Source organism: Haliotis rubra, unplaced genomic scaffold (genome assembly GCF_003918875.1).
Source record: "Haliotis rubra isolate DU_JTF1 unplaced genomic scaffold, ASM391887v1 Scf34, whole genome shotgun sequence".
Lineage (NCBI taxonomy): Eukaryota > Metazoa > Mollusca > Gastropoda > Lepetellida > Haliotidae > Haliotis > Haliotis rubra.
The window spans coordinates 146,994-159,960 of NW_025767013.1; the positions used below are offsets into that span (position 1 = coordinate 146,994).

At 37.3% G+C, this 12,967-nt stretch overlaps 1 protein-coding gene across 1 annotated transcript in view; it reads left to right on the plus strand.

The window, feature by feature from the left end:
- Positions 1 to 12,967, plus strand: part of LOC124284568 — a 50,281-nt gene that overhangs the window by 22,613 nt on the left and 14,701 nt on the right. Inside the window, 8 exon segments of the mRNA XM_046720661.1 lie at positions 19 to 144; positions 7,980 to 8,154; positions 8,647 to 8,695; positions 8,905 to 9,019; positions 9,267 to 9,421; positions 9,848 to 10,046; positions 10,226 to 10,334; positions 10,984 to 11,145. Of these exon segments, the coding sequence (XP_046576617.1) occupies positions 19 to 144; positions 7,980 to 8,154; positions 8,647 to 8,695; positions 8,905 to 9,019; positions 9,267 to 9,421; positions 9,848 to 10,046; positions 10,226 to 10,334; positions 10,984 to 11,145 (1,090 nt within the window).

Consider the following 12,967-nt stretch of genomic DNA (forward strand, 5'->3'; position numbering starts at 1 on the left):
GGCCTGTTTTTTTCTCAGACATTCAACAGAAGAAGAAAGTGAACCAGCTTCAACTCCTGTGATAAGACGTACTGACCCATCTCAGCCTCCCAGAAAAAGATATCAACGTGTGGGACTCTTCTCGGACTTCTACAAAGATGATGAGTAAGTAACTCGCGTTCAAAACAAATTGCAAAAGCTTGTACTGCTGGCGCAAGTTTAATAGGAAAAGGCAATAAATAGTCCCAGGCAGAGCTACGAGCTTGGGAAGTCTTTTGTTGAGCAGTTGGTTCAGAGATGTGCTTATTGTTCACAACCTGTCATGTGTGCTTTATTTGTGTCCTGTGGGGCATGACAATCTCTCGGGGAAGGCCATTGTCAGAGCTCCACAGGGGACATGATATGTGTGGGGATAATATTCAACCACTTAGTGTGCTGTAAACCACGCTGTATTATCACAAGTTAAGTGCCTTTTATACACACAGTACATTTAATGCATTCGTCAGTAAATTCTTAAGGATGTATTCAATTATCATACATGCCATGTATTGTATTATGTGGTGGAAAAGATTATACGAGAGATATTCAAACACTGTAATTTGATAATCAAATGAAATAATAGACGCTTATGTTTGTCAGTAGCCTTGTATATATTGTGCCCAATAGTTGCCTTACATATTATCGTGTGATTTGAAAATACATAAAAGAGCACAAAGAACAGGTGGTGGTAATGTGTAACTGAGGATAACAAATATTAAATAAAAAACACTGACAAAAGAAATAGGATGGAAATAGGTTGAAAGAAAGTCAGGATCCTCAGTTCTGAGGAGTTTTTTGTTGTTGGAAGTCGTATTTGATGTCAGTGATAAATCAGTTGATTTGAGAAGAGGCTGTGACAGTACTTGTATTTGGTTTAGCCACTGTTGCTGTAAGACAGCTTTGTGCCAATGGCTATTGAGACGCTTAATTGACTAGAGACCCTAGTCATGTCTTTCACCAGCAAACAGTAGCATTGTGCTAGATTCCCCACTGGTGAGATGGGCTGTACAGCTCCTTATTGAGCCTTGTGAACTGCAGATTGTTGGTGCTTTTTCTCAGTAATTGACAAGGGCGTTCGGTTGAGCGTATGGCAATCGTGTTCACATAATTACATTGCTTCAGCGTGTCTTTTGAAAGGATCAATCTTGATCTCCGGCTTGTAGCTCCTTCATTGTCAATGTAATTAGACAATTACACTAATGATTCTTGGCATGTTATTGTAGTGTGGAAATGTGTTTCAACAGCTCCTCTGACTTAGAAATGTACAGATGTTAAGTGTGTGAGGCTGAAAATATTGATCCTGCTGTGAACTCGCTGTGAGTAATTTTAGTAAATAAACTTGAATTAATCATTGTGGAGGAAAAGATTACTTTCAATTGTCATTTGAATTTCTGTGAATTCAGATGTTTTGTATTTTAAGAAAGTACGTTGCTGGTGAAGATTACATTTAGCAAGGCATGTGTAACTGAAATGACCATATAATGTGTGACAGTTTCATGTTGTGATTGCATGGGCTAAAACATTTTTTACAGTATCCTAAGTTATGGATGTTATGGTACTCATTCGTAGTGAATATAATGTTGAAAATTAAGATTAAATGTGTCCCTGTATTCAAATACTCGAGAATTAAAATGCTATTAAAATTTTTAATAATGTGGTAAGTAGCTGTGCCTTCCCCTCAGTGCAGACCTTCCTGGCCTTATTTGAAAATGTCTTCCATTTCATTGGTTGTCAGGACATCAGGGAGATTATAGACACAGTTGTGACTATTCTATATTTCTTTTTTTAGATAAGCTTTTTTACTGTAATCGTATATATTTTAAAGGGGTGCAATTTTCACGGAAAGTTCACAAAAGACCTGTTAGCGCAGTTTTTTTCGCGTAATTCAAAACTTCTGAGTAATGGTATTCATCACAAAGTTTTTACAACCGATAGACTTGCAATGATCAAAGCTATTCCCTATAACTGAATCGTGTTTACTAAAACAATCCAAGAGAGGTGGGATTATACTTGTGTTAACATTGTGATGTGTGACTGATGTAAGTGAGCTTCGTTCATTTTGTGATTACGAGTAATCAGCTATCAATTAATTGACAAACTGATAACAAACATTTGCTGATTGTGATCGCTGTTACTAGTAAACTAGTTTATGCCTCTATTCCTTTATATAGTGTTTTGATGTTATCTGAGAAAATAAACAAATTGCATGTTGTTCCTTCCACAGGGGCTTGTAACGCTAAAAACTGCCATCAAGGTATATACTGTCACTGACGGCGTCTCTTAGTACTATATAAAAGGAGAGGGATATAACGAGGTCAACACACCAAGTTCCTTTCAGGGCGAATTCAACAATGCTCACTGTATTTATCACATTTAAAGTATGCACACATTTCAAGCCAATACATTTACCTACAAAATGAGAAATACAGCACAAAAATCGAAGCAGTACTTTGGGAGCTAGGGTCTTTGGAAGCCCGAAAAATCGTGATTTCTCGATTCCGAGCAAAAATCCCTGCTCAGAATTTGTAGCGGTAACTCACCCATTTTTATCCACCGCAACACGTTTTGCGGGGGTATTAAAATGGACCCCGTCCGTCCGTGCACATCTTTTCCGGAGCATAGCTCTAAAACCGTTCAATAGTTCTTCACCAAACTTGGCACATAGATAGATCTGGTGGTTTACTGGTGCCTTTTGGTAGTTTTGGATTTCTAAATAAAATATTTTTTGCGTTTCCATTGCAACAAGTTTGACTTTGACTGAAATTAGTGGTAGTACTCTTTTCCAGAGCAGAACTCTAAAACCGTGCAATGTTTCTTCACCAAACTTGGCACATAGATAGATCTGGTGGTGAACTGGTGCCTTTTTGGTAGTTTTGGATTTCTGAATAAAATATTTTTGGCGTTTCCATTGCAACAGGTTTCACTTTGACTAAAATTGGTGGTAGTGCTCTTTTCCGGAGCAGAACTTAAAAACTGTTCACTGTTTCATCACGGAATTTCATACATAGCTAGGTCTAGTGGTGAACTGGTGCCTTTTGCTAGTTTTGGATTTCTGAATAAAATGGGGTGTGTTTTTTTGCGATTCCATGGCAACAATTTTGGCTTCAACTGAATTTGGTGGTAGTGCTCCTTTCTGGAGCAGAACTTTGAAACCTTTCAGTACACTCCTTCTCTTAGCTATATACACACCAAAACATTTCACATAATCACAGGGGCGGTGGGGTAGCCTAGTGGTTAAAGCGTTGGCTCGTCACGGCGAAGACCCGGGTTCGAATTCCCACAAGGGTACAATGTGTGAAGCCCATTTCTGGTGTTCCCCGCCGTGATGTTGCTGGAATATTGCTAAAAGCGGCGTAAAACCAAACTCAGTCAGTCAGTCAGTCACATTATCATAATTCGTAGACGTCTTCATGAAGAGTATTTTGCCATTGCGGGGGATATTGATGACTTTGTGTTCTTGTCTTGTTTATTTCACAGTATACACATACGACATTCACCAAAACATGTAGAACTGATGGCGCCTGTCAGCGCGCTAGTCGCCATTCTTTCGGAGACGATTGCATCTCACTGTCATAATGAGTTTACGTACATTTATTCATCACAAACAGAGTTGTATTGTGCCCGTTCGCCATTGACGACCTTGGCCTTAACCGGCCCCGCACTGTTCGCCATTGACGACCTTTGCCTTAACCTGCCCCGCACTTATAAGAGCAAGGGAGCTCATTGGCTAAAATAAAATATGTCCCATCAAATCGCTGACTCTTTTCAGTGCGGGGAAAAAAACTGACAATTAGCACACTTTTAACACATGGAAAGACTTCTGCTTGTATTTAACTCTGTAAGTTCCTATCCAAATGTTTCTGTCATATTTCCGTTAATCTGTATGGATGTGATGTAGGATTGATGTTTCTTTTCCATAATTGATTACTTTATACAATCTTTTATTCTTTTTGGATGATAATTTTTTTTCACTTTTTAATTATTCATAAACAGGTCTAGAAGTTTGGGTCCTGAATGCCTTTAGTTTTCTGACATAGTTTTATTCTGAGAATATATGAAAACTTGATTTTTGTTGTGTTATGACAATGCCATATGCTGGTTCCCAGTTTATTTGCTAATTCTGTGCACCAATGTGTGCAGATAACCTTTTGATGACACTACATAGAATTTTTGTGAGAGGGAAAGTATTCACAACACAAATAAGATTACTGTAAAATAACGTAGATGAGCCAAATTTTGAGGACCATAAATAAGCAGTCTGTAGAAGGGATTCGGGCTTATCGACAGCTTACACTTTTGGGGGGGCTGGTAAGAAAAAGGACATCATATCACTTCAATAGGAGAAAACGACTGCCAGTGAAGACGTCAAATTTGCAATTAGACATCTCTAAACAAGGTTTTGTACCTTTTCAGTTTTAATTTGCTATTGCTAGGCATTGTATTATAGGCAGGGTTTAAGATTACTGTGTGTATTTGTCTCGTACACAGAGCTGGAAATAGCAGTCAGATGTGCACACGTTTCCCTGTGATCTACCTTTGATTTAGTTAAAACATACCCAATATATAACATGGTTTCGTGCGATCTTGCTATTTCTTCCTCAAAAACAGTTTTTGACATGTGATCATCCAGCTTCAACAAATATTACTTTTCCCGAAACAAAATATGCACATACCCATTTTCTGTCAACTACGCTTCATTTCAAGGCATGAGTAGACGCAAAATGATTATGACTGCTGTGAATAATGCAGACCGACGGAGGGACACAATTTCACCAGAGTTAATAGAAACTCCTTGAATGACATTTTGAGTAAAATAATTTAACTAGATTGTAAGCATAAATCCTGATATGCAAAGAACATGTTTTAGAGGTAAGATTTTTATCCTGTATAAGAACAGGATTTACTTGCATAATCCAATACGGATTTGTTGATACTCTATTTCCGATGACAGACCATGACCGGATTTGTTGATACTCTATTTCCGATGACAGACCATGACGAGAAGATGAACGAAGGTTCGTAGGTCGGCTTATGTACGGAACATACCGTACCATTTTGATACAGATTTTAAAGGGTTAAGTTAGGACCTCGATTTATCTATGAGATCGGCTTATCTGTGGTAATGTACCATATGATCAATTCAGGTATTTGTCTGGAAAATTCACAAAGTAGTTAGAACTGTTGACTTTAGTTAGAATTGGAATTTTATTTTTCTAAGGATCCATGGGCCATGGTCAATTGCAGTGCATTTATGATTCAACAATTTGTTGGAACCCTAGTTTAGGCTTAAAAAAAAAAAGCTTGTGGTTCCGATTTCCCGACCGACCCTAAATATTCCCGCCGAGCCTAACAATTTTATTCACCACATAATAAATTAAATTTATTTTCTGACACATGAGCAGGGTTTCAGATTGTCATCGGCCTGTCATAGTCCGATAACATTTTCAAATGACCGACTACTTTCTTACTAATTAGGACACTCGGGCCGATCGATAATTTCGTTGTTATTTTCACATATTGGACCTAATAAATTACGAACATTATCATTTACGAATTCATCAAAACTAACCACGAAATCTTGATCATGTTTCCGCAGCGTGTATGTATTTACGCATCCATTTTTATCACACTAAGCTATCAAATGTACATGTAATGGATTGAGCGATTGGCTGCTATTTTAAGCACTGGACAATCAGAAACTGGCTTTCCCGACCCCACCCGCATGTAACAATGTTTCAAGGAAATCATTAAATAAATTGAATAAACTAATGAATAAAATCAACAATAGCATTCATAAAAGTTGTCAAACGTACATATAAAATTACTATTTCAATCTTTTTGTGCGATCATGCAATGCGAGTCAAGTCACTGACTAGTGACATCTCGGCTTTCGCCGCCTCAATCTTCACGCTTGGACACCATGTTTAATGCGAAAATATATGCATGAAGCATTTTTGTCACAGGTCATAACCTAGCACGATACGTCCAATAAGTTCCATAATTTACGTACAGGTAGCGATTTCATGCTTAATATGTTCCAAATAGCATTATTTTACCCAAAACTTTCGTCTAAATCTAAAAGTTTTCGTTTACGAGGACAGTATCCATTGCCGTAATATGATTTGCTGCCTCATGTCACGTGTCTGATTTTGACCAATCACGACTCTTATAGCAGACTGTGCCGAAAAAGCGTCATTAGAAACCAATCTATATCCAATAAAATCGCTTCTTACAACTGTGAAAATACTCTCAGCAAGGGTATAATGATATTGTTGATGTTCAGAGCTTTCGAACGATACCCGCCATCAAACGATTCGCCTCGCATGTTATTCATACGAAGCTTCGAAAACGAAGGTATTTTCCGTTGTTGTGTCATGTTACTGAGTGGAAAGCCACTGATATCGGGAAATAGGCGACCATACATATTATTTAAGAAATCTTTATAATCTTATTAAAGATTTCTTAAATAATATGTATCGTCGCCTTTAAAGATTTCTTAAATAAAATGTATGGTCGCCTATTTCCCGATATCAGTGGCTTTTGATAATTTTCTGATTACGTAAAAATGAAAATATAAAAGAAAAAGGCACGGGGATGTTATGACATGTCACAAATGGAAAAAAATCGCCATAGTTTTTGCTTCTATTGTGATATTTTTTTGGACATTATAAGTGCTTGCATTTTCATTAAAAACTCAATTTAGTTAAGTTGTAGTTGTATTATTTGAAAAATGTTAGAAAAATAAATTTCATATTTATCAACAGTGGGATTAGATCTTTTAATTTTGCTGTATATCTAGAATCCAAGTTGCAACATTAAATGTCATTAACAATTTAGTTATATGATGGCATTGGGATTTTAAAAATGTCAAAAAGAGCCTTAGGTCAATGGCCTATCGCCAGACACCCACTCAGGACATTTGTCCTACTGATTTTTATAGGCTTCAAAATCACTGCATGAGTAATGTAAAAATATTTTGCAAAAAAAATTAAAAATCCCTACCTACCTACCCTAGTTTTTAAATGTAGGAAATCGGAACCATAACATTTATTTTTTTTGGCCTTATTCAAGATCGACATTTGATGTTTAAGAACTTTTAAAAATAAGGCATTACACTTTTATGAATGCTTATATCCGTCACTATCCTTGAAAATGAACTGATCTGAAACCCTGAAAGAGGTATTTACACGTTTTATCTTTTGAAATTACTCCAAATACTTGTTAGCAATTATGACTGTTCATGAGGATCAAGCCAGTTATAATCTACCGTCATATCTCGACCAATTCCAAACACTCCTTGTAAGAGATATTGGTTATTAGTAACCGATTCTAATCGGTTTGTATGCCAAAAGTTGGTTTTTATATCCACTGATGACAGGTCAATTGTTGACTGATTCATGATACTGGTTGAAAGTTAACATAAACAAACTCTGTTTTAAATATCCATTTGCTATGTCAAAATGATCCACAAAGAATTTTAACAACATGAACAAAGCCCTCTCAAGTCTTAGATGAAGCAAGCTGTCTATGATTCATGACGTCCACTCTTTTTGCCATGAGTCATATGTTGATATCAGGTTTTTCAACGGTTTGAAATTTTACGAATCATCATTTTGCACTCATTGGAGTTCATAAAAAAATTGCACTGAATCATTAAAGTAATCAAATTGTGAGCACAAAAGATGCTGTCTCTTGACAGTAGCAAAACGTATTATCCCCTTTTTATGTTGTTAAATTAATGACTAATTCAATCTTGCCAATATGTTAATTTACTTGCATGATTATCTGATGTGCCTCAAAATTGTCAGGGGTTGATCATATAACAGCTGGGAGAGTCATTCAAAAAGTCCCATTGCCCAGCCAAGTTTGTACCTTTTGGGATAGTTTAGTCATGAGATCAACAATTATAACAGGGCTCATTATCAGTAACATCAACATTGATGCTTATGTTTATTTTTCAGACCAAAGAAACGATCTGACAATATGCTGAAGTCCAAAGATAAACTGGTTTATGTTCGAGAAGAACATAGCCATGGTTTACTGCCTCCTCCTCTTCATGTAGGGAAATATCTCCGAGAAAGGCCAGCAGATTTCACGCTTCCATATGATGTATGGTGGATGTATGTCCATAATATGGTAGGTAGTTTTGTCTAGTGAAAGGGGCCGTGGGGTAGTCTAGTGGTTAAAGCGTTGGCTCGTCACGCCGAAGACCCGGGTTCGAATCCCCACATGGGTACAATGAGTGAAGCCCATTTATGGTGTCCACCGCCGTGATATTGCTGGAATATTGCTAACAGCGGCGTAAAACCAAACTCAGTCAGTCAGTCAGTCTAGTGAAATAAAACAGTAACTTTGAAAGCTGAAGGATAAAGTATGCCTTTGAATGTTGTATTGTGACCTTTCAAACAGCTCGATCTATGATTAATGACTGCTTGTGTTGCAATTCAACCTGTATTTCTCAAGTATCGTTTTTGCTGAAAGAGACACTAAAACTGTTTAGGATGTACTAAATGTGTGTATTATATGTACCGATGTACTGCCATAAGCTAAATCAGATTTGTGGAAATAAGTAATACATTATTGTTGTGGAAAACTATTGTCAATTGTTTGCCTGTAATACAATTTCAGTTGCCAAAGAGAGAAGAGCCAACGCCAAAGTATAAAAAGATACGGAACAGTAAGTATTAAAACAATGATAATGTTCATGCTATAAATGGAATATTAGAATCTGATTTCTGTAAGGGGAAAATGACAGAAGAGGGAGAATATTGCCAATACATTGGGGAAATATTTTCAGAAGTTTTTGAAATATGATTTAACTATGAAAGGGATGAACAATTCATAGTGTAATAGTTACAAATGTGAACATGATCATATCTGTTTCAGATGTGTATGTTGATCTCAAACCAAATGCAGGAAAGAAACCAGAGCCACATTATTGCCAGTGCAAGCGACCAACCGACCCAAATGAAAAGGGGTGTGGAGAAGATTGCTTGAATAGGTACATTTTAGAACATATTGTCACGTGATAACATTAGCAATATTGATCACATAAAGAGAGAATGGAATCTGTTCTTGGAGAATTGATGAACTGATAAATGTTTGCTAGATCAAGTGTCTGAATCTATTGGATTCTTTACATCTTATTACATTTTAACAAGTGCTAATAATATTAATATTAATATCAATTTAGATATCAATGAAGTTTATATTGTCTTGATCTAATAAGCTTGTTGTCTGTTTGACAGAATGGTGTTTACAGAGTGTAGCCCGAACAGCTGCCCTGGTGGGGAAAACTGTTCAAACCAGAGACTTCAGAGGCATGAGTGGATACCAGGGTTGGAGAAGTTTGTTACTGAGGACAGGGGATACGGTGTCTGCACAGCACAGGCAATACCAGCAGGTAGTCTACAGTGAAACAATGACAGACATTTGGATTAAGTTTACAGAATTGAATAGAAACCGAACCCTTTCCATGTGTTAAAGTGTGAATGTGAGATTGTTCCACCTTTTGCACTAGAACAGAAGTCTGTTTTGCTTCAAAGTAGAAATAATGTGTATTTATTGGCCTTTTTCTGATGAATTGAAAAAGCAAATAACCGAAATCTGTATTATGTAGAAGAATCTTTTGGTATGTATGAAAATTAATTTGTCAAGATGACATACGAAAGAATTTTTAAAATAGCTTGTATTTCCTAATCCCAAGTACTAATATTTGTTCATTTTTGTCTTAGTGTTATGCAAACCTAATTGAGCTGGTCTTAACATTGGAAAAAAAATACCCAATCAATCCAACAAAAGATGTGAATACTTCAATTTTGCTTTTCAGGAAGCTTTATTTTGGAATATTTGGGGGAGGTGGTCAGTGAGCAGGAGTTCCGTCGCAGGATGATGACAGAGTACTCTCAGGAGCGTCACCATTACTGTCTCAACCTTGACAGTGGTGCAGTTATTGATGGCTACAGGATGGGCAACATTGGAAGATATGTCAACCACTGTTGTGAACCCAACTGTGAAATGCAGAAGTGGTATGTGGTCAGGTCTTTTGTAGAGATGCTTTGAAAAATTATTGGCTGGGATTGTCTTTTTAAAAATATTAGGAAAACAAGCCTAACTGAGGATGCAGATATATTTTCTAAGTTGAATTTATATGATAGTTATGCAGAAGTAATGGAGACCATTAACAGTATCTTTTTCCATATGGCAGGAACGTGAATGGTCTGTACAGAATGGCTTTGTTTGCTCTACGTGATATTGAAGAGGGAGAGGAGCTGGGCTATGACTACAACTTCCACTCCTTCAATGCTGAGACTCAGGTAGGTGATGAATATGCACAGGTCTTGTTATGTGGCACACATTTTTATGAAGAATCCACCAGTTGAATGTAGTGCTGAATCTATGTAGCAATATTTGACAATCAAGACATTGTTTTATTCTCTGCAACAAGTTGAGCCTGATTCCCTCCTTCATAGCCATCTAGATGTGCACACGAAGATGTACTAAATTTCAGTATTTCATTCCCTCCATAATTAGAAATGTCAAATATTAGCATCAATTTGTGCTTTCCTCTCACATTAATTGGACTTGTTGTGATACAACTCAATACAATTCCAAGGTACCTTGAACCAACACTTGCATACTAAAAAACACACAAACATTAAAAACTAGAATTGTTCGGATGATACTCGTTGAGTATTGAGAAGGTATGAGTAAGGAGAATGTCCGTGACAGCCTTCATGATAATGTTAAATACAAACTTTATGTACAGTATCTGTTTGGATATGATGTCCTGTTACTTTTATTTTATCAATTCATCCTTCACTTTAGTGATGATTGTCAGATGCATCAGCAATTTTGTAGTCTTTGATTTTTTTAATGGAAGATTGTTTTATGTGATAATTGGATATACCATGCATTTTTGTTTAAACATATCTAAAGTCAGAAATTTCATATTCATATTTTCAGCAAACTTGCAAATGTGGTGCAAAATCATGTCGAGGTGTCATAGGAGGGAAAACCCAGCGAAATGGGCAGTGCAAGGACAAACCCACTCCATCCAGGCCAGTTGGAAGACCACCAAAAGACAAGAGAAAATCGAAAAATAGGCTAAAAAAGTTAAAAGACAAGGTATGTACAGGATGAGGTGTATCTGTCTGTCTGCCTATCCCGTCCATTCATCTGTCTGTCCATTCATTCGTCAAATTTCATTGTGAGAGCATTACTTTGAAATATGTTCAAATTTTATAATCAAATTATATGCATATGTATCAATCATACTGAACTTGTGCCTTTTAATGTTTTTTACAGTGTGGGAAATAGCCACTGGCCCGCTAGCACGTGGCTAGTAAAAACCCAGTTGGGCCAGTAAATCTCCACAGTCACTGGCCCAACTGGCTCATGAATTTTCATGGGGTCATTTTTGTAAATATATCACTCTCTCTGACATGTTATCCCCCGCCGCGTGTTTAGCGTGAAGTGGGGGATATAGTATTAGGCTCCGTCTGTACATAAGCACGTATGTATGTCCGTCCATATGTACGAATTGGAATATCTTAAGAACCGTTGACTGGATTCTTTTCATATTTGGTACCTAGGTTCATCACAGTAAAAGAAAGATCTCAATCAGGTTTGGTGGCCTTGACCTTCATTTCAAGGTCACAAGGGGACTTTAACGTTTTACCCTTGTCAGCGGGATATCCCAAGAACCGTTCACTGGATTTTCTTCATACCTGTAAAGCGCAGAGACCAGTCAATTTTGGTGACCTTCACGTAATTTTCAAGGTCATGGCGACACTTTGAAGATTTCAGCATGTTAAGCTTGTCAGCGAGATATCTCAAGAACCATTCACTGGATTTTCTTCATATTTGACACCAAGCTTCATCTGGGGAAGGTGCAAGGCCCAGTCGATTTTGGTGACCTTCACGTAATTTTCAAGGTCATGGCGACACTTTGAAGATTTCAGCATGTTAAGCTTGTCAGCGAGATATCTCAAGAACCATTCACTGGATTTTCTTCATATTTGACACCAAGCTTCATCTGGGGAAGGTGCAAGGCCCAGTCGATTTGGTGACATTCATGTAATTTTCAAGGTCATGGCGACACTTTGAAGATTTCAGCATGTAAAGCTGCATGTTAAGCTTGTCAGCGAGATATCTCAAGAACCATTCACTGGATTTTCTTCATATTTGACACCATGCTTCATCTGGGGCAGGTGCAAGGCCCAGTCGATTTTGGTGACCTTCACGTAATTTTCAAGGTCATGGCGACACTTTGAAGATTTCAGCATGTTAAGCTTGTCAGCGAGATATCTCAAGAACCATTCGCTGGATTTTCTTCATATTTGACACCAAGCTTCATCTGGGGAAGGTGCAAGGCCCAGTCGATTTGGTGACATTCATGTAATTTTCAAGGTCATGGCGACACTTTGAAGATTTCAGCATGTAAAGCTGCATGTTAAGTTTGTCAGCGAGATATCTCAAGAACCGTTCACTGGATTTTCTTCATACCTGTAAAGCGCAGAGACCAGTCAATTTTGGTGACCTTCACGTAATTTTCAAGGTCATGGCGACACTTTGAAGATTTCAGCATGTTAAGCTTGTCAGCGAGATATCTCAAGAACCATTCACTGGATTTTCTTCATATTTGACACCAAGCTTCATCTGGGGAAGGTGCAAGGCCCAGTCGATTTTGGTGACCTTCACGTAATTTTCAAGGTCATGGCGACACTTTGAAGATTTCAGCATGTTAAGCTTGTCAGCGAGATATCTCAAGAACCATTCACTGGATTTTTTTCATAGACTTTCAAGACTTCCCTTGAATGTTTTTCAATAAGCAATTTCTTTATGACTATTTTTGCATATTTCATACACTAAGACATTCATGTCAAGGTCAAAATAAGTCTTGAAAATATTTGTGCGTTGGAACAACTACAGATCAAGATATCAAGGT